General features: G+C 52.3%; 1 protein-coding gene across 1 annotated transcript in view; it reads left to right on the forward strand.

Annotated features, from left to right (window-relative positions):
- PLCG2 (phospholipase C gamma 2) overlaps nucleotides 1-25,226 on the forward strand; it is a 136,646-nt gene that overhangs the window by 86,869 nt on the left and 24,551 nt on the right. The window contains exons 17-29 of the mRNA XM_021705295.2: nucleotides 20-220; nucleotides 1,190-1,309; nucleotides 6,002-6,182; nucleotides 7,770-7,841; nucleotides 10,167-10,276; nucleotides 13,897-13,993; nucleotides 15,309-15,375; nucleotides 16,163-16,320; nucleotides 18,667-18,769; nucleotides 19,863-20,072; nucleotides 21,319-21,464; nucleotides 21,971-22,085; nucleotides 22,943-23,110. Of these exons, the coding sequence (XP_021560970.2) occupies nucleotides 20-220; nucleotides 1,190-1,309; nucleotides 6,002-6,182; nucleotides 7,770-7,841; nucleotides 10,167-10,276; nucleotides 13,897-13,993; nucleotides 15,309-15,375; nucleotides 16,163-16,320; nucleotides 18,667-18,769; nucleotides 19,863-20,072; nucleotides 21,319-21,464; nucleotides 21,971-22,085; nucleotides 22,943-23,110 (1,748 nt within the window). The remainder of the gene's footprint in view (nucleotides 1-19; nucleotides 221-1,189; nucleotides 1,310-6,001; nucleotides 6,183-7,769; nucleotides 7,842-10,166; nucleotides 10,277-13,896; nucleotides 13,994-15,308; nucleotides 15,376-16,162; nucleotides 16,321-18,666; nucleotides 18,770-19,862; nucleotides 20,073-21,318; nucleotides 21,465-21,970; nucleotides 22,086-22,942; nucleotides 23,111-25,226) is intronic.

Raw genomic sequence — 25,226 nt, forward strand, 5'->3', positions numbered from 1 at the left:
GTTGTCCCTCTCCCTACAGGCGGTCCGGCCGGGTCCAGCACTGTCGGATCCGTTCCACCATGGAGGGTGGGACCATGAAGTACTTCCTGACTGACAACATCATGTTCACCAGCATGTATGCCCTCATCCAGCACTACCGGGAGACGCACCTGCGCTGCACGGAGTTCGAGCTTCGGCTCACCGACCCTGTGCCCAACCCCAACCCCCACGAGTCAAAGCCGTACGTGCGCCCGTGCTCCCGGGGCAGCAGACCTCAAGCGCCAGGTTTAGTGGGTGCAGACGCCCAGGCGGATTGGGTTTCCCAGTCAGAAAAGCCAGTCTTGTGGGTGTGCTGGGGCCCAGCTTCCCACGAGGCCCCTCACCCAGGTCCCCCGGGATCTCTTAAATTCCCCAGGGTGGCCCCAGTTTCCAATCACCTACTCCCCCTATTTTCTCTTTCCCTCGGCCTCTCCCTGCCCTTCTTCTCCTTTACCTTCACAGTCCTGAGCTCTCGGGTTATGATTTTTGGAGGTGAATTTTGGCCGGGTGATATCATTCTGCTTGTCAAAGCCCATTCCTGTTCACTCTGAAAGTGAACAAGAAGGAAAGTAATTGGACACATTTACCCTTCATTTTTTATCCAGTGAAATGAATATTAGTTATGCCTTGCAAAGGGTTAACCAATTCTGGAAATAAGTGGTGGGGCAGGGGGAGCTCTTTTTAAGCAGAAGGCTGCTAAAATGTACATTACTGAGAGGCCTTGTAACTTACAGCAGCTTTCTTACTTTTGTCTATATTTGTATGGATTGCCCTTTAAAATTTGCTATTTCATATCTTTGAAAGTAACCAAAGACCAGCCAAACCAAAAGACTTCCTAAAACTCTGTTCCCTGTGTTCTCTGCCTCCGATTTTCTGTTCTCTGCAGTGATGGATGCTGGCCCTGAGTCAGGCTGATGGGGTGGGAGGATACAGTTAAGTTGAATTTATTCTCTCGTGCTCCAGGCAGACCTCCTGTAGGAATGTTTTACCCGAGCTACATCTTGGTGGTCTCCTAAAAAAAAATTGCTGTCTTCAGCAGCGTTTTTGGGTGGGGAAGCCCACGGTGCAAGTTCCATGGTGGTTTCTGGGGTCATATTCCAGGTGTCCTCAGAGCCCAGTGCCGCCCCCTCCGTGGGTGGCTCTCTCACGTGGCCGTTTCCCCGTGCTGCAGGTGGTACTATGACGGGCTGAGCCGCGGGGAAGCAGAGGACATGCTGATGAGGGTTCCCCGGGACGGCGCCTTCCTCATCCGGAGGCGGGAGGGCACCGACTCCTACGCCATCACCTTCAGGTGAGCGGGCGGGTGGGGGCCGGCTCTCGCTCGCCAGAGGAGGCCTGGGAAGGACAGGTGTGGAGAGCAAGAGCCGCTAACGGGAGCTGTCAGGGTGTGGGGCCCGGGTCTGTGTCCTTGAGAGTAGCACCTGGCTGTGGACTCATTCTGTCTTCCAGCAACTTTACGACCATGATCCTTACTGTTCAGAGGAGGAAACCGAGGCACAGAGAGGTTAAGTAACTTGCTGACACGTGCAGCCAGTAAGTGGTGGAGCTGGGATTTGCACCCGGGCAGCCCCAGTAGCCCAGAGCAGTGATGTGACAGACCAGCTTTCCTCTCCTCTGCCCTTGCCACCCGGCCTTGGCAGTGGGAAGGCCGTATGGACCAACCATCTCTAGGACTGTGGTTCTCTACTTTAATTCCACCCCAAGACCCCTGATTCCTCTGGTTTCCACCAGTGACAGTGATGGGGGGGGGGTTTCAGACCCAGTTCATTACACTGTCCCTCCATCTCCCCTGCCCCAGTGTATTGAGTTCCTAATTAATGTTCCAGACCCTGGGCTGATGCTGGGGCTTCATCTGCCTGAGTCCTTCGTTGCAGCCCATGAGGGGGGTAGATGAGGTACTACAGGTAATGGAGGCCCAGAGAGGTTAAGCGACCTGTCTAGAGCCACACAGCCTAGTCCTGGGCTGAGGCAGAATTGCAGACTTGGACTTATCCATGTTCAGAGCCTGCTCTCTTGGTGAGGTCTGAAGAGGCTTACGGGCTAAACTGAGGCTCAGCCTGCATGGTTATGTTAAATACTGGGGAATTTCACTTGAAAATTTAGATTTCTTCTTAGGAGAAGTGGGAAGAGGTGGAAGCTCCGGACCCACATTCCCATGTGGTGATGGTGGTGACCGGCTGCACTATAGGGGCCCTGGTACACCCAGGCTGCTCCTGTTCCTTCCGTTGCTGTTGCCCTGGCCCATCCCCTTGGTGACCCTACCGGGCCGCCCCCCTTTTCCCCCGTCATTCCTGCCTTCTTGGTTGAGTGGGTGGTGGTGGTGATGGTGATTATCGTTGCCATTTACCGAGCACCTGCTGTGTGTCGGCTCCAGGCCGCAGGGCTCCTCTGTGCTTTGTGCTGCCAACAGGGAGGCTCTGGGCTCCTTGGCTTCGGCGCCTTGCCCTTTGCCCCGAAGCTCCCGGTGGCGCCTCCGCCACCCGGATGGGACTGGGCATGTTTAGTGAATATCTGTTGTACCAGCCACCATGTTGGGTGTCGGGGATTGAGTTGTGCTGCAGTTCTGTCATTTAGGGTGCTTTGGGGTGCGAGTGACAGAAACCAAACTCAGTGGCCAAGCAGCCAAAAAAGGTGGCATTTATTGGTTACTTGCTGAGACGCTCAAGAGGCGAAGCTGGCTTCCAGCAGGCCTGGATCCACGTCTCAGCTGGCAGTCCTCGGGAGACTGGTTCTGTGTGTCCTGGAGCTACTCCGCGTTGGCTTCACCTTGAGAACCAGTGTCTAGTAGAAAAGACGAGTCCTGTGATACATCCGTTCCCCCTGGCCTGGCCTGAGCTGGGCGTCATGGTTCTGACTGGGGACCTTCAAGCTGGCCGTGGGTTGGAATCACTTCACTGGAACCATGTGGAGGGAGATGGGATCCCCAGATGGAGGCTTGATTTTATACGTCCACCATTCTGTTTGCACATCTGCCCTCCCCGTGAGATTGGTGGTACCCTAAGAGCTGGAGTTTGTATATTTTTAGGGATCAGTAAATGTTCATTGAGCACCTACTATGTGCCAGGCTCTGTGCTGGGCTCCAAAAACACCGAAGTGATACAAGCCGCCCAGTCTTCGCGCTCATGAGGCCAACAGTTGGCTGAGAACGAGAATGAGAAATGTCCCGTTACTCGCGTGTTCTCTGGAGCAGTTCCCTCCTGCTTAGCGTTGCCTTGCCAATGGCAGGTGGTCAGGACCTGCCGGCTGAACGCGCCAGTGACGAGGTCCTGGAGTCTCTAGGAGGAGAGGAGGGGAGGGCTGTTTCCATTGTGTTGGGTTGGTGAACGTCCCTGGTCTCCACCTACTGCATGCCTGTTGGGGGCGCGGCCAGTGTAATAGTCAAAGATGACCCCCCCACCCCCCCCCGGCCTGGACACACAGACTTTTTGTAACCCACTGTGGTCAGGGTGTGGGGTGGGTGTCACTCTCCCTCACTGAGAAGTGCTGCCTGGGGCAGGAGAGTCAGACACATAAACGCATCGCTGTAATGTTGTGCAGTAAGTGCCACAGAGAGAGGTCGGGCAGGTGACAGAGGGTGAGCAGGGGTTCTAGGGGGACCAGGTGGGGATGTGCTCCAGGCAGAGGGAGAACACAGGTCTGCAGGAACTTGCCCTCCCTCCCTCGCCCCCTCTCCCCAATATCACCTCTCCTGTGCCAGGTGGTGTTCTAGGCTCTGAGAACACAGAGTGAACTGGATAGATCCCTACAGGAGAGGACAGGTGTCTGCTTTCAAGTCTATGCAAAGAGATGAAGCTGCTGTCTAGGTGTGATCAGTGGGAAGTGGACCTCAGTGGGACATGGGAGCAGGGGCTTCTTGGCAGAGCTGAGTAGCACCTCAGGTCACAGCGTCCACTGGTGTGTAGCAGCCAGGGGGCTGGAAGGTGTGATTCATGCTCAGCCCTGTTCTGTCTCCCTTCTTGATTCTTCCCTCGCCAGGGAAGCTCGTTTTGGCTTGACCTTGGTTCTGTTTTCCTAGCCATTCATGTATGGGTTACCCTCGGGGTGCCGGACACATTGCAGAGGGCTTACCCTGGGCTGTCAAATGGCGGTGTTAACACTTGCCTTGACACAGGAACGGTCCATCCCCGGCACTGTGGACAAGGAGACAGAGGTGCAGTCAGGCTACCAGAAGGAACCGGAACCTGACCCCCACTCTTAACTAACCTCCATGCCTTAGAGCCTCCCTGCCCTAGGGAGCTTTTGTAAAAAGTTTAAAATTTCTTAATTACGTGAATATATTCTTACAAAAAATTAAGACATCGCAGTAAAGCTAAGCCCCCTGTGGTCCTTCCCATCTGGGTCCTTGTTCTGGTAGAAAGCACAGTTTTCTAACTGGTGTCTCCATGTGGACTCCAAAACAAACAAACAAACGAACAAACAAAAAACCAAAAAAACCAGAATGACCTCCATGTATATGTACCTATAGAAAATACAGTGCCATTTTGTGTGTGGGGGATTCCCCTTTTTTGAACGTTTAATTTTAAAAAATACAAATGAGATCATACTATATTTTATCTTGCAACTTGTCTGCTCAGCAGTGTTTTTTGTTTTTGTTTTTTTTTTTAAAGAAATACTAATGAAATATCACTGCAAATAAGCCACTGAAGCAGAAATCTTTTAGCACTTTTACAGGACTTACTGAAGAAATGGCTTAAGAGTATGTGTTTTTTAAAACAAAAAGTGTCTTTATGGTGCAAAATTTGTGTATTTATTTATTTGAGAGACAGAGCACAAGCTTGGGGGGGGTGGCAGGGTGGGCAGAGGAGGGAGAGAGAAAATCCCAAGCAGGCTCCACGCCCAGCACAGGACCCCAGCACAGGGCTCCATCTCACGACCTTAACCGACTGAGCCACCCAGGCACCCCTCTAACGTGTAAAATTTTTAAAAGATGAGTAGTTCACCGTAATTATGCATTGAGACAGTTTAAGAAGATGCTTTTTGGCTGTAAAGGTAGGGTCAAAGCTTAATTTCCCAAATGTTTCTGTTCTTGCTGATAAAAGCTAGTAAGACTGAAGATTGTGGGGTTTTTTGGGGGGCGGTTTTCCCACCTCTTGTGTCAGCAGGGTGAGGCAATAAAAGATTGGTTTGCTTTTTGGAAAAAAAAAAAAAATTCATGGTTGTAGTAGTTGGGCCACTGAAGATAAGATTTAAGGATTTGGGCATCAAACCCCAGAGTTCTGGAGTAGAGATGAGCAAACATTTCCTATAAAGGACCAGAGGGTAAATATCACAGGCCTGGCGAGCCCTGTGGCCTCTGTTGTAGCTACTCAGCGTCTGCCGCTGTAGGGTGAAAGCAGCCCCGGGCAACACGGAAGTGGATGAACGTGGCTGTGTTTCAATAAACCTTTATTTACAAAAGCGAGGGCGGGGGCCACAGTTGGCCTTTGGGCCGTTGTTTGCTGACCCTGATCTGGACACCAGGACCTTCCCAAAGTCAAGTCCTGTAACTGGGGCCGGGCGGAGTGGGTAGACAAGAGAAGCCAGCTGTTGAGTCACTCCGTACTTCTTTTTTTTTGTTTTGTTTTGTTTTTTTAAGAGTTTATTTATTTATTTGACAGAGAGAGACACAGCGAGAGAGGGAACACAAGCAGGGGGAGGGGGAGAGGGAGAAGCAGGCTCCCCGCGGTGCAGGGAGCCCGATGTGGGACTTGATCCCAGGACCCTGGGATCATGACCTGAGCCGAAGGCAGTCGCTTAACCGACTGAGCCACCCAGGCACCCGAGTCACTCCGTACTTCTTGCAAGATACAGCTTTTTCTGTATCTGTGTTGAAAAAACCCGCGTCACTGTATTCCCCAGGAGGGCCGTTCCTTGTTCATTTATCTGGTCCCCTCACGATAGAGAGCTAGGTGGTTTCTAATTAGCGGGGCTTGTAGAACAACTGTCTGGTTTCTGGGATTTCGGTTGCCAACTCTGTGTGATCTGCTCCCCCCCCCCCCCCCAGGGCCAGGGGCAAGGTAAAGCATTGCCGCATCCACCGGGATGGCCGGCACTTTGTGCTGGGGACCTCTGCCTACTTCGAGAGCCTCGTGGAGCTCGTCAGCTACTATGAGAAACATGCACTCTACCGGAAGATGCGACTGCGCTACCCCGTGACGCCTGAGCTCCTGGAGCGCTACAATATGGTAGGTGGTTGACTCGCTCGCGATTGGGGGAGTATCATTCATCTGTCCGTTCTTCCAGCAAACCTTTATTGAGCACTCACCATGTGTCCAGTACTGCTTTGAGTCCTGGGGACGAAGAGCCCACTCTCATGCTGCTTGCAGTCTAGTGTAGGGGAGACAGATAATAAAGGAGATAAATTAAAAAAAACAGATGGTGTGTCAGAGGGTGACATGTACTATAGAGAAAAAACTGGGCAGGTGGAGACGTGAATGCAGTGATGGGGAAGGGGCTACAGTTCTCGAGCGTGCTCTGGAAAGATCTCACTGAGAAGGAGGTATTTGAGCAGACGCTAGAGTTCATGGAAGAATGTGCTGTGCAGCTACGGACAGGAAGAACAGCAAGTACAAAGGTCCTGAGGTGAGGGCACGCCTGGAGGCTCAGAGAAGCAGCTGGTGTGGCCGGCACTGAGTGAGCCAGAGTTGAGGTAAATGTAAGTAAGGACTGCTTTGTGCAGGGCAGGCCCCTGGGAGACGCTGGCTTTTATTCTGAGCCACTGGACAGTTCTGAGCGGAGAACAGACCTTATCTCTGCCCCTGTCACATGGGTTCATTGATTTTTTTTTAAGATTTCATTTATTTATTTGAGAGAGCAAGAGAACACAAGCAGGGGGAGCGGCAGGCAGAGGGAGAAGCAGACTCCCCTCGGAGCAGGGAGCCCGATGTGGGGCTCGATCCCAGGACCCTGGGATCATGACCTGAGCCGAAGGCAGACGCTTAACCGACTGAGCCACCCAGGCTTCCCGGTTCGTTGATGTATTGAAAAGAGATTCAGGATACATCAACCATGGGCCAGAAATGACTGTGGCTACTGGCAGTGTGGTGGACCAAAGCCTGCCTTGGGACATTTTGGTTCTGGACGGGGGAGCTAGACAGCTTGCAGTCACATAAAGAAGCTGTCCCGGGCAGTGAGGATGACAGAGAAGCCAAGAGAGCAAGGGTGGGTGCTGCTTAGGACTACAGCTTAGGAGCTGTCGGAGGAGGTCAGAGGAGGGTGAGCACGGGAGCCCAGGCCTGACAGCAGGGGCCAGTGGGGGCTGGGCAGCTGTGGGGGAAGCCGGTTCTAGGTCAGGGAGCGGCTGTGACACAAGCCTGGAGGGGACTCGGAGAGACAGGGACAGAGCAGACAGGGCAGGGTGGGTCTTCAGCGTGAGCCGGTAGATGTGTAACGTGTCCAGGTTTATGGCATTTGCCAGTTTCCATGGTGCAGATCCTTGGAGGGGGTGGCCCGTGTCCCGCCGCGGACAGGGAACGTGGGTCAGGGAGAGGCATACGGCGCGAGCGGGGAGCTCCCACACGCACTGCTCCCCGGGCTTGGGTTTTCACAAAGGACTGCAGTGCCTGGCACAGCGTAGGCCGGCACAGGGGCCTCTCTCCTTTGGGGGTGCAGTTTCCAATCTGGGGGGAGCTTTTTACTGTCTCTACCAGGAGGCACGACGAAACTGGGAGGTTTCACCTCTTCGGCCCGGGGGTGGCCGAGAACCCTTGTTCTCTGTCAGGCTGCCCCAGGAACTCAGATGCTTCCATTTATTTCGCTTTGTTCTTTTTCAGGAAAGAGACATAAACTCTTTGTACGACGTCAGCAGAATGTATGTGGATCCCAGTGAAATCAACCCTTCCATGGTACGGTGCTAGCCCTCCTATTCACACCACCACCCGGGCCCTAGAATGAGGCAGAGTCCACCGCACGCCCCCCAGCCTAACAGGGCAAGGGAACTTTTGGGCAAACTTGCCCCCTCCCAATTGATTTTATTTTTTTGAGAAAAAATGATGATTGACAATGAGACATCGGGTTTCAGGGAAGAGCTTAATAGAATTCTACCTAAAAGCGACGGTGTCGTGCTAAAATTCTGAGGTTTGATGAACCACCTTTGGGCCAAACGGCTTCTAATTTAAAGTCTTTCAGATGTTTCTGGCTCACTGACTGAGCCCGTGGTGTTTATAAATTCCGTTTGGTTCACTGACCCATTTGCAGTGTGCACCTTATCTCCTGTTCCCACCCTGGCTGGTGGTGTGATTTCACGCAGGTGGGCGTGGGTTTTAAATTTTCGCCCCCAGCTCCTCCTCGCTCTGGTTCCAGCTCACACGGTGCTTGGACCACAGAGGAAAAACAATGGCGAATTTTCTGTTGGGTCGGGGGTGGGGTGCACCTGGCACACAGTTCATGTATAATTCTTGCTAAGGAAGGGGCCCTGCTGACGGGCTCTGTGGAAATCCAGAGATGAATTTCTTCTCTTCTTTTAGATTTATAATCCTCAGCCAATGCAAATCCCTTCCAGCAAGAAATGAAGGCTTGGAAGGATGTGGGCAAGGGGAGAGTGTGTGTGAAATTATTAGGGAACTTTGATTAGAAGTGAAGAAGGCATTGGTAGTGAGGATGACATGGCCACCTATCAGCCGGATGTCAGGGGATGGTGGACACTGTGGTAAACTGAGGAACTCACACCCCATCTTGAGGACAGCTATGCCCTGTTCGCACTCAGTTGCTACCTTTCCAGAGAGCAGGCCAGGTCTCCTGGTTTCGCAAGCCAGTGATCTGGATATTTTACGTGAATTCTCCCCCATTTTTAAATCCTGGCAACCAACCCAAGTTGTAGAGAAAATCTTCCTGTACTAAGTGAGACAAGCGAAACACGATGGTAGCTGAACGTGATCACAAGCTGCCAGACTAGGGGGAGCGCCTCAAAAATAAAATCATTGCTATTACGGTGATTGAAAATGGTTTAACAATAAAAAACACCACTTTGAAAACAAGACCGATAATTAGCCCTGGTCTCACCGTGCGAACTCAGTCGCTCTCTGCGTTCCTGGGCCTTTGCCTGCACGGAGACGCATTTTGCAGGCCCCCCCCCCCCCGCCCCCGCACACCTGCCATTTGTGTTCTGTTCACCTGCCCCTTGGTCCTGTGTGGGTTTCTCCATTGCTCATTTTCTTCATGACCATTTTTACTAAAACTGGTGAGCCAAGTAATTCAGGTGAAACACATGGATTGCAATTTTAATTTTTTAAAAAATGTTTTTAATGTTGCAGAATATTCTGGGTGTCTGTTAGGTTAGCTGCATCCCCGTCAGTGGCCATGTGGGTCATTTCTAGTCTTTGCTGTTCTGGGTAACGTTAAAATGAACTTCACATGTGAGGCATTGGGCATCTTCTGCATTATTTCCTTCGGATGCGTTCTTGGAACTGGAATGACTAGATCAGTCCTAACGGGCATATGGATGGCCACATAGCAAGCATTGTCCGAAGCACTTGGTAGCTCACTAATGCTCAGCAGCCCCATGTGTGGTGTGCTGTTTCTATGCCCACTGCACAGCCAGGAAGGTATGGAGCTGGAATTTGCACCCGGGCCATCAGGCTTGGAGGCATGTGCTGTTCGTCACCTTGTTGTGCCGCCTGCCAGCCTGGGCATCCGATGGATGGCTCGTTTCTCTGGTTAACGAAGGACCTGACATTAGGACCTCTGCTGTCCTCTGTCAGGCTGGAGACTTGCTCCTCATGGAAGCCATTGTATGGCACCTCCCTTTGCCACTGGCTATACCTTGCAGCCTTGGAGCCTGGCAGTGACCCGTGAAGTTCACGGGGGAAAGATGTATCCACCCTTGAAGGGAGATACACAGATAAAGCCAGCTCTGGTTGGAAGTTCTTATGGCAGAGCTTCTAGAACCCACATTGCTTCCTACAGAACATCATGAACTATGGCAATAACTCACATTAACTGATTGATTTCTGAGCTCAGCCACTTTTAACAGCTGGTTGACCTTGGGCCAGTCCACATCCCCTCTCCCTGGTGATTTTGGCGGCTCTTTTGCAATGCAGTGCCCGCCCTCTGCCAGCAGATGGCGGTGTTATCTCAGGCTTAAGCATCCTGTTTCCTAATGAGAACCAAGGCAGATGCCTCTCTGCTTCTGTCTCCCAGCCTGACCTTCTCCTTCTTGTTTTCCCTGAAAGCCTCAGAGAACCGTGAAAGCTCTGTATGACTACAAAGCCAAGCGAAGCGATGAGCTGAGCTTCTGCCGTGGGGCCCTCATTCACAACGTCTCCAAGGAGCCCTGGGGCTGGTAAGGCTGAGAGGGGCTGGGCCGTTTGCTGGATGAACTTGACTTATCCCTTCTTGCAGGTGAGGTTCAGGTGCTGGCTGAGCTCTGGACCCCCTTTCTCTGCCGTTCCGGGGTGGCTTTGATCTTTGTACCTTCTCTGGGAAGGTGGCTTAAGACCTGCTCTATTCAGAAAAGCGTTAAGAACCATCTATTGCATCATATTAAGTTTTATTTTAGTTATAGCAGAAGTTACCACTTACTGAGGCTTTCCTCGGTGCCGAGGGCTGTGGTAATTGCTTTCATATGTGGTCTCTCCAGATTCTCAGTATGACTCTCGGGGTTGACTGTGGGTACCCCCACTTTACAGAGGTGGCAAAGGGGGCTTTCCTAGGTTGTATAGCTATGAACTATTGCGGGCTCTTCCCATTATGTGAGCCTGTGTGTTACTGTAAATTCAAATTCTTAAGCTATTGCTTGGTCCTGTGCAGTGGCCCTACCCTGGATGGAAGCAGGGACATTGTTAGGCCAGAGCTCCCTGGGTGTGTGCCAGCGTTCAGCTACCTCTTCTCCCTCTCCACCTGGGAAAAAGTTTCGCTGCCCATCCATAAGTCCCCGGGTAGGTGGTCTTGTAGGATTATTTCTTTTTTTTTTTTTTTTTTTAAAGAATTTATCTATCTTTTTGACAGAGAGAGACACAGCAAGAGAGGGAACACAAGCAGGGGGAGCGGGAGAGGGAGAAGCAGGCTTCACGCTGAGCAGGGAGCCCGATGCGGGGCTCGATCCCAGGACCCTGGGATCATGACCTGAGCTGAAGGCAGTCGCTTAACGACTGAGCCACCCAGGCGTCCCTGTAGGATCATTTCTTACCATAGAGCAACAAGCACCTTGCAAATGTGGCATCCCTTTCTCCCATAAGATAGCGGGGCTTGAGTTAGAGATCTGAATGGCAGCTTGAATAGAGGGCCTCTTTTTGTCAAGAACCATTTTAGGGGCGCCTGGGTGGCTCAGTCGTTAAGCGTCTGCCTTCGGCTCAGGTCATGATCCCAGGGTCCTGGGATCGAGCCCCGCATCGGGCTCCCTGCTCCGCGGGAAGCCTGCTTCTCCCTCTCCCACTCCCCCTCTTGTGTTCCCTCTCTGGCTGTCTTTCTCTCTGTCAAATAAATAAAACCTTAAAAAAAAAAAAAGAACCATTTTATTTTTTATTTTTTATTTATTTTTTTTTTTAAAGATTTTATTTATTTATTTGAGAGAGAGAATGAGAGAGAGAGCACATGAGAGGGGGGAGGGTCAGAGGCAGAAGCAGGCTCCCCGCCAAGCAGGGAGCCCGATGCGGGACTCGATCCCAGGACTCCAGGATCATGACCCGAGCCGAAGGCAGTCGCTTAACCAACTGAGCCACCCAGGTGCCCAAAAAGAACCATTTTAAAAACTTCATCTGAAAGAACTCACTTAAACCCACACAGTGACCCTGAAAGGTTACCTGCATTTTACAGATGAGGAAACTGAGGCACAGACAGGTACAGTAACTTGGCCAGGGCCATCCAGCAGGCTGGGATTTGAAGCCAGACCTTCTGACTCCAAAGCCCATACTCCTAACTTGACTCATGGTCAGGGGTTTTGAAGTTTTTTGTTTGTTCATTTGTTTTTCTGAGAATGCCCTCTTTCTAATCCAAATCTTACCTGGATCCCCAGAGTCAAAAGAGAAAAAGTGATAACAGAGTGATGTGCTGAAGCTGGGGGTGGGGGCCTGGAGCTCCTGCTCATAGGCTCCCAGCCTCAGCGTGCCAACTGTGGTGTTGTCCACCTGTCTCTCCCTGAGGGGCACGGCCAGAATCCGGGTGTCCCCTGGACCCACGATGCCCCGTCCTGTACCCTGCCTCTGTCGAGGCCCCAGTGCTGTGTGTGTGGGTGGCTTTTACCAAGTTGTGGGTAGACCTCTTTAAAGCACACACTTTTCCACATGTGGAACTGCGTCCTGCCTTTCCACACGTCTGAAGTGGGGTGCTTTAAATTTCCAGGGCTCTTGAGATGAGCTGAGAGTCTGGTGTAAGTGCCTTTGGTGAGGGGCTGTGGGTGAACTGCCTGCCCAGGTCCCCTGGTTTCTTTCGCTTTGGTGGTAACAGCACCATCTAGTGGAGCATCGTCCACCTTTTTGGGCGTCCTCCCAACCTGCTGCCTGTATGGCTAGGGCACTGAATTGGTCTTGTCCAAACTGGGATGCATTTTAGAGCAAAAGGAATGTTACTGTCAATAATTACACCTGGACAACAGGTACGAAGTTAATTCTGGGCAAGTGGTACATATGGTCCCCATGGATATAGTCAGTCTTTGCCTGAAAGGGGTCTGGAGAAATGGAGGGGATGAGGGTGTCTGCCAGGCCTCGCTTTCCACCAGGCCACAGGACAGTCGGTCCTCACTCTGTTTACTCAGGTCAGCAAATATTTACGAAGTGCTTCCCACCACCCCTGAGTACTGATTCGATTAAGATCAAGAAAAGGCCTCACACAGTGGGGAAGACAGAGAGGTAGAAGTTACATAAAAGGCAGACTGGCTCCCCAGCTGTGGGGACAGATGCCACAGGGGCACAGAGGAGGAACACTTGGCCTAGGTAGCAGTCAGGGAAGACTCCCTGGAAGAGGCATGCCTGAGCTGAGTCTCAGCTGGTTAGTAGGGACAAGCTAGATACAAAGGGCATGGACAAAGGCATGGAAGCTAGGCAGCACGGCAGGGGCAGAAGGGTGGGGGCAACAGGCTGTCTAGCAGGAGGGTCAAGTTTGAGTTGCAGAGGGGCAGGTGTTAAGGTCCAAGAGTCCGTGGGGTCAGGCTAAAGCATCTACGCTTGATTCTGAAGACTCTGGGAGCTATGGGTGTGGCGTGGTCAGAGATACTTTCTGGAAGGAGCCCCCTGGCTGCAGACGGTACCCACAGGGGGGCAGTTGGGGGGAGTGGCCCCGTATGCCTGGGCACTGCTTGCAGGGAGAACCTTAGAGGTGACCACAGCTTGGTGGATTTGAGACATGTACATCGATCAGTTATGTCTCTTGTTACCAGTGCTGTCACAGGGAAGAGAAGAAGGTCAAGGGGAGCGGTATTTTAGCTGAGTAATGAGAACATTATTTGAGCACTTACTGTATACTGGGCACTGTTAAAAACACTCAGCCTATGCGGAATCCTCTGGTCCCAATACAGTCCTCTGAGGGAGGCACTGGGATTATTCCCATTTTACAGTTGGTGGTGGAGCTGGAATTTGATTCCAGGCTGTCTATCTCCAGAACCTTCCTTAGCTCTAAGTTCACAGCCCTCCTTGAAATGGGGTTGAGCCTGCTCTAGACTTGAGCTTTTGCCTCAAATGGCCTCCGATGTCCACCTAAAGCACTGAAATTCTTGGTGTCCTTGACTAAACATTAGAATCGTGTTATGGGGAGGACACCGACTGTCCGCTCACGCATTGCTGGTTAAAAAAAGCAGAGGATCCTTGGAAGTGCTTGGTTGTCAAGATAACGATCACCCCCTCCGGTCACTTGGCCGTTTGCTGCCTCCCCCCTCCGCCCCCCCGCCGCAGCGGCTGGGATCTAACCAGCGGCGAGGGATCAGTAATGCGGCCCCACGAAGGCCTTTGGATGCCCTCTGTTTTCATCTAGGTGGAAAGGAGACTATGGGACCAGAATCCAGCAGTACTTCCCATCCAATTATGTCGAGGACATTTCAACAGTCGATGTGGAGGTGCTGGAGAAGCAGGTGAGTCCGGGTCACCGCAGGGGGAGACCTGCCCATCCTGTTCTTCGAGGAAGCCGCAGGGCTGTGTCGCACATGCTGCTGCCGTGGGGTCCCTGTGGAGCAGCGGAATAGGGACACCAGAGTGACAGGGAAATTGGGATTGTCCCCACAGTTGTGGGTGAAGGTCCCGATGACAAGCCCGTCATGTTTTAATCAGGTTGTGCTGGGCTGGAAGGCTTTGTGTAGGCAGGAGAATTCCCTCTGGAGTGAAAATGGCCAAATGGGGAATCTGTCCTTTGCTTAAAGCAGCTTGCAAATGAAACACGTTGAGTGTGGCCACCAGACATTCCCCAACGTGCTTGGTGTGAGTAAGCAGGGCGGGCCTAAGTGGCGGTGAATGCAGCCCTCCTGGTGACATTGCACACATGGTTTGGGTCCCCTCGCTGCCTCTCGCCCAGAAGGCCCAGAGAGCACCCGCGGGTAGGTGACCCCCTGCACCAAGGACGGACTCTCTGTTACGAGGACTCGAAGGCCTTTTCGAGCCCAAGGAATTTCCTAGGGGAGTTGGGGCAATCTGGGAAGACTGCGTGGAGTAATGGACATTTGAGCCTTAGAAGTCAAGTTAGAGATCACCAGCAAGGCTGGCAGAATTCCAGTGCGAGGTGCAGCCTAAACAAAGGTGTGGGGCTGGGACTGTGGCTGTGTTCAGCGTGCTGGGCCAGAGGCAGGGATGCGACCCCTCAACCCCCCTCCCCAGTCAGCATTTCCCTGGTGGAGGGGTGGGGGTGGGGTAGTACACGCAATGAGCAGATGTGGTTCTGCCAGCTGGCCAGAGAGCAAGATCTTCTCTGTCGCACCCGGGCCCTGGGATGCATCAAACGTGCAGTGGCAGGTGCAGCGGGAAGGCTGGCCAGGGCCGATCCCAGAGCATGGGCATCATGCCCCTAGGACATGGGGAGCCACAGAAGGTTCTTGAGCTGGGCTTCAGGAGGCTAGCTGGCCCCCTTTCATCATCATGTCAGAATGAAGGTCGAGGCTATTTTTTGAAACCAGATCCATGGGAAGTGTTTCAGAACCTGTTCTAGAATTCACAGGGCTCGTTTTTACAGACTGGAAAATGAACCGCTGAACCTGTGGGCACCTGCTCGCCGCTGCGTCCCCATCAGCAACACGCTTCGTTATTGAGTGCTCTCCCCACGGATGTATCCTGTAATGAAAATGCATTTTAAACAGCTCCACAGGCTGTGTCTCTGCTAAACGGTGTGCCCTGGAAAACTGGTTGTCTTTTTATTCTTCCTGTTAAGACTAACGTGAGTTATGTCTTGTTTCTTCACAGATTATTGAAGACAATCCCTTAGGGTCTCTTTGTAGGGGAATATTGGATCTCAACACTTACAATGTCGGTACGTACACACATGGGTGGAGCGTGGATTCACACGCACGTCCCCACCGCTGGGCATTGGAAGCGCCCCAGGCAGGGAGGGGGCTGCCGTCAGTGAGTCTGTTCCCTCGCCTGTAACATGCATATAAAACGATTAGTACCCCTAAAAGGTTGTGATAGGGGTTAAATGAGATCCGGTGCATGTGATCTGCTTAAAATATTGCCTGGCCTACAAGAGCTCAGAGATCTTAGCCAGTGATATTACTGAGCACGTAATTTCTCCTCCCGTGGCCTTTTCTTTCTAGAAAATAATTTCTCTGCAGAGAGAATCTGTCGCCTGCCTGTCTCCTAGCTTCTGGTGCCTGCTGGAGATCCTTGGCGCTCCTGGGCTTGTGGTTCCAACACTACAACGTTTGCCTCTGTCTTTGGGGGCCGTCTTTCTTGTGTCTGTGTCTCAAATTTCCCTCTCCTTTCTCTGGATTGGGAAATCCTAAATCCAGAAGGATCTCCTCTCAAGATCCTTAAGGACATCTGCAAGGATCCTCTTTCCAAGTAAGGTCACCTGCAGAGGTACGGGCGTTAGGCTGCAGACAGAACTTCCGAGGGAACACAACTCGGCCCACTCTCAGGCTGTGAGGTAGGGGAGAGGCCAGAGCGTGCCTGCCACAAGGCAGACACCCCCGTCCCCACGGACCAGGCCTGTAGCTGCTGCATTTGGGCTGGTTTGGTGCAGGACATGGCTGGGGCGGCGTGAAGTCTGGCCTTCACATGCAGGCCACTCAGGACTTTCACTGTTCTCTCTCCCGAAGTGAAAGCACCCCAGGGGAAAAACCAGAAGCCGTTCGTGTTTATCCTGGAGCCCAAGAAGCAGGGCGACCCCCCAGTGGAGTTTGCCACGGACAAGGTGGAAGAGCTCTTCGAGTGGTTTCAGAGCATCCGGGAGATCACCTGGAAGATGGACACCAAGGTGGGCACTTGGCTCAGCTGGGCTCACGCTGCAGAGGTGGGGGGCTGGGGTCCTGGCTCGGGAGGACAGGGAAGACATGGACTGGGGTTGGGCCATAGGCGTGCCGGTCATGGAGAGGAAAGGGACCCTGGTGGTCCCCTGAGAGGCTGTGGCTAGCTTGAACCTCCAGAAGGCTCAGGGTAGAGTGATCATCTGGGGTCTGTCTGACCCCGCATAGCGCTTACCACCGCTCTTACCAGAGAGAAATGCAACTTCACTGGAAGGCTCTTCGCCCCCGCAGGAAGGGTTCTGAAATCCAAGCCTGGCTCTTCATGGCTTCTCTGCTTCTGATCTACATTCCTCCTTTAATTGGTTTTTACGTCTGCTAATTCTCATTATTACGTGTGAAGGTTAAGAAAACACCGGTCAGCAGAACCCACCTAATTCCAAATCCCGCCCCTGGGCAGCACCAGCTGTACAAGGAGCTGGTGTGGGAACAGGGAAGAGCCCCCCGCCCCGCCCCCCAGTCCTGAGGAAACCAACACGATGAACACCCAGCTCACTGCCGGCTCCTGGCCCTGGCCTTATCGTCTTGTCTGTCCCCGACCCCCTGCTTGGGGCTCTGTGACTTGACCATGGAGGGCAAAAGACCAGTCACCAAGATCTGTCTAGTGAGTTTCCTAAAGCCTGGCCAGTGAAGGGGGTTGTGACTTCAACTTCTGACACAGCCCATTGGGTTAAACCTACGGGTCCGGAGAGTAACTGTTAACACAATTTCGAGGAAGAGCTCTTTCATCTTGAACAGACATTGGTTTCTGAGGTTGGGGAAAAAAGGGGGGGCACCCTTTGACTTGTCACAGCTCTGCGCTTTGTGAGGCCAAATTTCCACAATTCAGCAGTGGTGGGACATGTCCCACCACCCTGTTGTATGCAATTCTCTTGTCCTTAGGGGAGGCAGGTGTGGGGTGGTCTGAGGGGCCACCATTTGTGGTCTTCCACACACCTGGTAGGGTGCAGCGGGCTCCCTGCTTACATCTCAGTGGCTCTAGGAGGGGGATACTCCAGTTAGCCTCATTTTCTAGTTGTGGAAACTAAAGCACGGAGAGATTATTCAATGTGGCCAGTGGGCACACCCAGTAAACAGAGGGCCAGCGTTTGAGCCGATGTCTGATTCGAGTTCCTGCTGTCCTAACCATGTGTTAGGAAGCCTCTCTCACCCAATCACCAGCTGTCCCCCTGAACACTTGCTACCTGCACATGGCTCCGTGGGGACAGCTTTAGGCATGAGTGGTGCATGGCCCCATTCCTTTCCTAGTCCCGGCTGGAGTTAACCAGGAAGGCTTCCTGGAGCAGGAGTGATTTGGGTAGAGCCCAGAAGCAGACTGGCAGAGGAAGGATGATTTGGGGGGTGTGTACAGTGTGAGAGCAGGTGGTCATTGCTGTGGTTCAGAGGGACCCAGGATGTGATCTTGGGGGCATTTTAGAGGAATCTTCTCCAGGAGATGATGTATAAAGGACAAAGCAAGGTGCTAACAAGGGTGGGGTCCAGTGCAGAAGCATCTGGTCTCATCCCTGGCCTGACGTGGAGCATGGATACACTGCTCAGCCTCTGTGTACTGCAGTTTCTTTGCAAAATGGGCACACATTCTACCTCTGAGGGGAGATGGGGGCTACCCTACGTAATATCCATCACACACGTAGTGTGTGAGGCCTGAGGCTAAGGAGCCCTGTAAATGGTGAAGGGTATCATTTGCACGTAATTTTCTCTCCAGGCTCCCCCTTGGCCAGGGGAAGAAAGAGTCAGAATTTGGGGAAACCTGAGACGGTGGTCTGGTTTAGGGGGAAGCAAGCACTCATCCTTACACAGATGGAGATCGATCACATAGTGTGTCCTCCAAGGGGAAATGGCATGGGGCTGAGGGCCTGGAGAGCTTTCATCACAAGCTGTGATGGGTGAGGGCAGAGGCGCCCTGCAGCAATGAGGGGGCTCAAACAAGGATGTGCAGCGCCCACGAGGCTGGGAGGTCGTGGGCTTGGAGAACTCTAACAATGTGGTTTTAGGGGACTGGGTGGGGCAGGAGTCTGAGAGCAGAGGGTTGAGGAGAGTGGGGTGCTGACAAAGGGGACCTTCACCCCCACCCCTGTTCTTGGGAGCCATGCCCAGGGACCCAGCTAGCCCCCAGTTCTGGGTAGAAACAACGTAGGAATTTCGGAAGGGAGGAGAGGAGGGGTAGGACAAAGGACCACTTCCAACTGTATTAAGGATCTGAGCCTGCAGGGGGCCAAAAGGGGGTGGGGGAGGGGGGGGTCCCAGGGAGGAAAATGCAGGCCAGCCTCAGGGCTGACACTGGGGGCTGGCTCCAACAGGAGAACAACATGAAGTACTGGGAGAAGAACCAGTCCATCGCCATCGAGCTCTCGGACCTGGTGGTCTACTGCAAGCCGACCAGCAAGACCAAGGACAATCTAGGTATGGTCTCCCTGGGCTGTGCCCCAAACCTTCCCTGCAAAGCCTGGTTTCCTTTGGAGTCAGGGGCTGTCAGAGAGCAAAGTGAGAGAGACTCCTGTTTCTTTTCCACGGCTCTAAGTGGAGCTTGTCCTTAGGGCAAGTGTGCAGCTGGAGTGGGCCCTTCTGGGGTCTTCAGGAGGAAAACTCCCAGAAGGCACATTAGTCTCCCATTGCTGCTAAGAGAATCCGGGCCTTGCTTCTTCTCGTGGCTGCCGGCATGCCCTGGCCTGCGGTCACCTCTCCCTCTACCTCTCTAATACACAGACCCTACCTTTAGGGCCCAGATAATCTCCCCCTTTGAGGCTCCTTAATTTAATCCGATCCGCAGAGTCCCTTTGCCAGATGAGTTACAGTCACAGGCTCCAGGAAGCAGGACCTCGAGGCTTTGGGGGCCATGGAGCTTGCCACAGAAGGATTCAAAAATGAATCTTCTCCAATCTCCAAAGGAGCAAGTTCTTTGCCCTAATAAGATCCTGTTCATCTTTGCCTCCCCCTTTGTTTGATCTCAAGCATCTCTGATTCCAGGACGGAGGACCAGAGAAACAGCACTGAAGCCTAGTTACCGGGCACTGGGCGGCGGGTCCCTCAGAACTGGACTCAGCAGGGTTAGGGGCCGCCCGCCACAGGTGCACATTCCTGTACCCGCTCTGCTCCCACCCCTGCCTGCAGGCAGGGGACTCTTCCTCCCCCGTGGTGCCTGGTTCACCCATCTTCTGCACAGGATCCCCTCCTCCTGCTGATCCCTCCGGCCATCCTCCACCGTGTCCCCTTCTGTAACTGTACCACTCTGGTGTTTTTGGGCACAAGCCTGGTGGTGGTTTTAAACAAGAAGTAAATTACACTGATCCCAGAGTGAAAGCCAGTGGGCACGCTGGGATCCTCGGAGGGCAAGGGCCCAGAGCCGTACTGGTTATGGCAAGAGCATCCTAACCACTGGGCTCCCTTGGCTCTGAGGTTCCTGGTTTCAGCTGACCACCTGTGCATCCAGCGGGGGCAGCAAGCGTTACGAAAGTGCATCAGATGGAGTAAATGGTGTCTCCCTCTCTGTGTGCAGAAAACCCCGACTTCCGAGAAATCCGCTCCTTTGTGGAGACCAAGGCGGACGGTGTCGTCAGGCAGAAACCCATCGACCTCCTGAAATACAATCAGAAAGGCCTGACCCGTGTTTACCCAAAGGGACAGAGGGTGGACTCCTCCAACTACGACCCCTTTCGCCTCTGGCTGTGCGGCTCCCAGATGGTGGCACTCAATTTCCAGACTCCAGGTACAGGAGCACTGTTGGTGGCATCGCTCCAGGCCCAGTCTGCTGGGGCTACCAGTGTGACCGGCTGTCCCAGAAGCCGTCAGGTTTCACCCAGCATGCTGGTATGAGGCCCAGCCGTTGAATGGAGTGATAGCGGGACATGGGGCATTTGCATCTGTCAGGCTCTGCGATGGCAGGTGACCAACATGTTGCAGGGTGGCTTAAGGGAGAAAGGAAGCACTTGAGCTCATGTAATGAAAAAGTCCAGGAGTTGGCACTGAGCTTCAGGCCTAGCTGGATCCAGGTGTTTGGTGGCTGTCTTCAGGGAGCTCTTCTGGCCCATCCTTTTTGACTCTTCTGGAGATGTTCATTGCTGAGAAAAGCCCACATGCAAAACTTTTTGACACCAGTGGTAGCAGCATAAATCACAGTGCTGTGCTCTTTGGTTGATGGGTCTGTGCATCAGTAATCTCCTTTATGTTCTTTTAAAGCCTGTGCAGGATTCCATTGAGTGGAACCCCAATCTATTTAACAGGTCTCCCCCACTGAGGCGCTTCTCTCGTTTGCTCTTACGGACGGCCCTGCCCTCTGTAAGCTTACGTGAGCACCGCTTCACGGGTGGGGGAGGCCAGGGGCGGGACCGAGAGCTCAGAGTGCAGGCTCAGTCCTACCGCACTGGCATTTGGGCCAACTTTCCTGAGGTGACCCACTGGACGCCTGCACCCGTCGTGCCTGAGCTCCGAGGCCTCACCACACTGCCTTCCAGAGACACCTTGGGTGGGAATGCCACGTGGGAAAACGTTCGAATATACCTTTCCAGCAGTGACTTCCCTTATGAGGAGTAAAGTGAACCAGTTTCCCATGTATTTAGAAAGCGTTTTCTTTTCTGCAAATGGTTCATGCTTCTTACTGCATCTCGCTAACGGAGCGGAGGTATTTATAGCAACATCATCAGAACGCTTTCGTTTGTGGATCATTCCCTGTCATTTGAGTTAAAATTTTTTTTTTTTTTTGTGCAGCCTATCTTAAGTGAAATTTTAAAATTAACTCTCAGAAAAAAAATTTAAGAAATTTTGAGCATTGAGTAGGTTTGAGTGTCATACTTAGAATGGTGTTCACCAGTTGGGTTTTTTTTTGAAACGCATAATTTAACAACTGCCTGAAATTATTTTTGGAAACAGGTTTAAATCACCTCCCCTCCCCCACCTAGCACCGCCAGCCCAAGAGGCTGCCTTTTCTTACAGCTGCAGTTCCCTTTCCTTCCCAGACAAGTACATGCAGATGAATCACGCCTTGTTCTCACTCAACGGGCGGACGGGCTACGTCCTCCAGCCTGAGAGCATGAGGTCCGAGAAGTACGACCCCATGCCACCAGAGTCCCAGAGGAAGATCCTGATGACTCTGTCCGTCAAGGTAACTCAGGCCTCCGCCTCATGACACATGTCAGCTTGTTGAAACCATCAACACCCAGTCACTGTTTCAGGATTTGAAATACAGGGCACCCCAGGGTGGCCAGTTTTAGGGGGTGAAAATTGTTAAAAATGCATCCAACTTTCAGGCAATGTATTGGCTCTTTGTAAGAGTTCGGCTTTCTCTTCTTTTGGAAACCATGCAAGGTAGAGATTTGAATCACATTTCTCATATAAGGAAGAAAAAAAATACCACTTTCTCCTCTGTCCTTTCCTGGGCTGTCTCTGGAGGTTGTCTGTGCGCAGGGGAGGTCTATGAGTGTGGAGGCATCAGGGTTCCGATCCTGGCTTCTCCAGCCCTATTTCTCCATCCATAAAAGGGAAGCAGTTGGGTGGTCCCCACAGAGGGCTGTCAGGCCGGCTTGGACCTCCTATGGTCTGACTCGAGCACCCAGACTGAGCTCTAAGCTGCATTGGGGAGAATGCCAATACTTACCTTTGGTGTCCTAGGTTCTCGGGGCTCGCCATCTCCCCAAACTTGGACGAAGTATTGCGTGTCCCTTTGTGGAGGTGGAAATTTGTGGAGCTGAATATGACAACAACAAGTTTAAGACAACAGTTGTGAGTAAGTTGCCTCCCCTGGGGGATTCTGTGTACTTTTATCGTCCGGGGCTTTTCCTTCATCCCTCGTGCCTGTTACAGTTCAGCTCGGGGAGGAGGGAAACACAAGACCCCATGATTAACTAGTTGGACGGGTACCCAGTGCTGCTCTTTGCTGTCACTCACATCGGGAGTCCTGGGCCAGCCCCCTGTGGTAGGAAGCCAGAGTGGGGGGGGGGGGCCCCTTTGGGCCCCCCCCCCCGCTTTATCTACTGTGTCCAAGGCGAGGCAGCAGAGACACAGAGGATGTGGCTGACCCCCCAGGCTGCTGCCTAACCTGCGCGATTTTATCCCTCCGAGGGGAGGAAGAAACGGTCAATGTTTTAAAGCCTGGGAACACTGCCCCTGCTAAGAGGCAGCCTGGTGCATGACTCCCGTGTGTACCAGTGAAACTGGCCTTTCCTAGGGGCGGGGGGCAGCTGTTGCCCTTGCTCCGTGAGGCTGGTTCACCCCAACAACCCCAGAACCCTCATCCATTCTACCTCTTCAGAGAGCCAGACCCACTTCCCTGTCCAGAGGAGCGGTATAGCTCCCTGCTCTGATCTCTTCCAAACCTCCGTGTGCCCCGCTCTCCCAGCCCGGCCCTAGCCCCGAGAACTGAGATGACAACCATAGCATTTTCTCTGCTTACTAAGGGCCAGACCTGTGACAACAGCTTTTCCAGGACTGCTACTGGAAAAATAAGTATTTCTTAGATCTCGGCATTGATGCATATTTATGGGGCTGCTAAGGAGATCCCAAGAGCCAAGGGATAAGAGAGGTGGTTTTACCAGGAGGGGGTAGGACCAGTGGAGCCTCTGCTGAGCCTTGATCTCCTTCCAGATGACAATGGCCTAAGCCCTGTTTGGGCTCCAACACAGGACAAAGTGACCTTTGAAATTTATGACCCCAACCTGGCGTTTCTGCGCTTTGTGGTCTACGAGGAAGATATGTTCAGTGATCCCAACTTCCTTGCCCACGCCACTTACCCCATCAAAGGAATCAAATCAGGTAAGATGTTTTAATTAAGATGTTCGGTTTGGGCTAGCGTCGCTTTTGGTCTGTGCTGCTGGCTTTAGAAAAAATGAAGCATTCTTCCTGGTTTTTATTAAATTGTTGCAAAATTGACTGGGGGGCTCGGACAGCTGATCACATAATGAGCAGGCATCCGGCCTGGGGAAGGTGGGGAGGCTGCGCCTTTCTCAGTCAGGCCTTTGTGTGCAAAGCTGGCTTAGTGGCCTGTCCACCTGGCAGTGCAGTCAGGTCTCATTTTGAAAGGCTAGGGGCTGCGGTACGCATCTCCTACTCTGCCGGGCCGGCACTGGGCCCGGGTGGGAAGAAAAGGGCTCTGAGCAGTCTCAGATCTGCCTCTTCCCCTGTCAGCAGAGCTTCACCTTCCTATTCCATAAAATTGGAATGGTTGATAAATCTCCAGTTGTGAGCGCCTGGGTGGCTCAGTCAGTTAAGCATCTACCTTCGGCTCAGGTCATGATCTCGGGGTCCTGGGATCAAGCCTGCTTCTCCCTCTCACCCTGCTCGTGCTCGCTCTGGCATGCACATGTGCTCTCTCTTTAAAAACCCAAAAAACAAACTGCGAGTCCCATACCCTCCAATGCAGTAAGATAGACATCCCCCCCCCACCCCCGCCGCCCCGGGGAGGAGATTTGGAACGCATGAGCTTGATGCTGCTTTGTAAATGTGGCTGCCCTTATCTTGTGTAGTTGCTCTGCTTTTACTCTCCTGCTAGATTGTGTGTGTCATGTTTGACAAACAGGCCCTCACTGGATGCTGAATTCTCTTTGCCCCTTTCCTTAGCATTTCTGAGGCATGAGCCATAAGATCATAGATCCTTCTGGACTCCTCATGAGGTCACTGTTCCCCAAGGATCATTTTTCAAGAGAAATAGATCACTCATTTTAGTGATTTATATACCAATATAGGCTTTTTTCTTGATGTTGTTTGGAAACCTTGTGTCTTGTTTCGTTTGTTTTTTTTCTAAACTTGAATCGTATCAGATATTCCCTAAATTTCTACCTTTCCTAGTATCCTAAATCTGAGCATTTCCAGTACCTGCCCAGCTAGCCAGGTACTTAGAAAATGCAGGTCACTGGGCCCGTTCCTGGGCGCTTGGCTCCCCCTGTGGATGGGGGTTGGGCAGGAAGGTGCAGGTTTTGCCAGCTCCTCAGCGGGCACTTTGAGAGGACTGAGCTCGGCTGCTCATCTTACCATCCAGGAAACAAATTCCTAAGTGCAGGAGTAGATGAACTTTTAGAGAACATTATGAAGATATAGTATTCATGTGTAAGTCCCCACAGTGTGATATTTGGCAACCCCTCTTGGTTAAACTTGCCCACTCCATCAGGTATTTTAAACCCAACTGCAAAGCTGCAATTCTGTAATGTGCCCTTTTACAATACCAGACAAAGCTTAAGATATATTTCTTTCTATGGTAACTGTGTCTTCTTACCCCACCTCCCCTGGGCTCATCCTGCTCTGCTGTCAGGACCTTGTAACCATGTCCTCTTGAAGGACAACAAGGGATGTGAGCTTTGTAGTTGCTCCTCATGCCTTGGAGAGAGGTCAGAGTTGATGAACCCTCCCTTACCTTACCAGCCAAATTGTGTCCGTTAATCTAGAAAATGCTAAGAGTTAGCTTGGAGATTTAAAATACAAAGAATAGGAGTACCTGGGTGGCTCCGTCGGTTAAGCGTCTACCTTTGGCTCAGGTCGTGATCTCAGGGTCCTGGGATAGAGCTCAGCGTTGGGCTCCCTCCCTCTCCTTTTCCTCCTCTCTCTTTCTCTCAGATCAATAAAATCTTTTGTTTTTTGAAAGAACAATATGTCATAGATGATGAAAAATGTGACCCTTCCCCCAGCCGTCAGAATGGTAAGGACCTTGTCTCGTTCCTGTGTAATTTCCAGCAAGGCCTGGCACATCCATAATCAGGGAAGGAGTGAAATTTCGCATAAGGCATTGGGACCCTTCTGAACTCACAAATACACTCTTCCCATTGTCGTTAGGGATGCACTTAAGCTTTTGAGCCAGATGGAGCTCAGAAAGGAAGGAAAATACCATTTATTGTGTTTTGTGCCTTAAACTCTTTAATCCTTGCAGCAGTCCTGTGAA

Source organism: Neomonachus schauinslandi, chromosome 16 (assembly GCF_002201575.2).
Source record: "Neomonachus schauinslandi chromosome 16, ASM220157v2, whole genome shotgun sequence".
Lineage (NCBI taxonomy): Eukaryota > Metazoa > Chordata > Mammalia > Carnivora > Phocidae > Neomonachus > Neomonachus schauinslandi.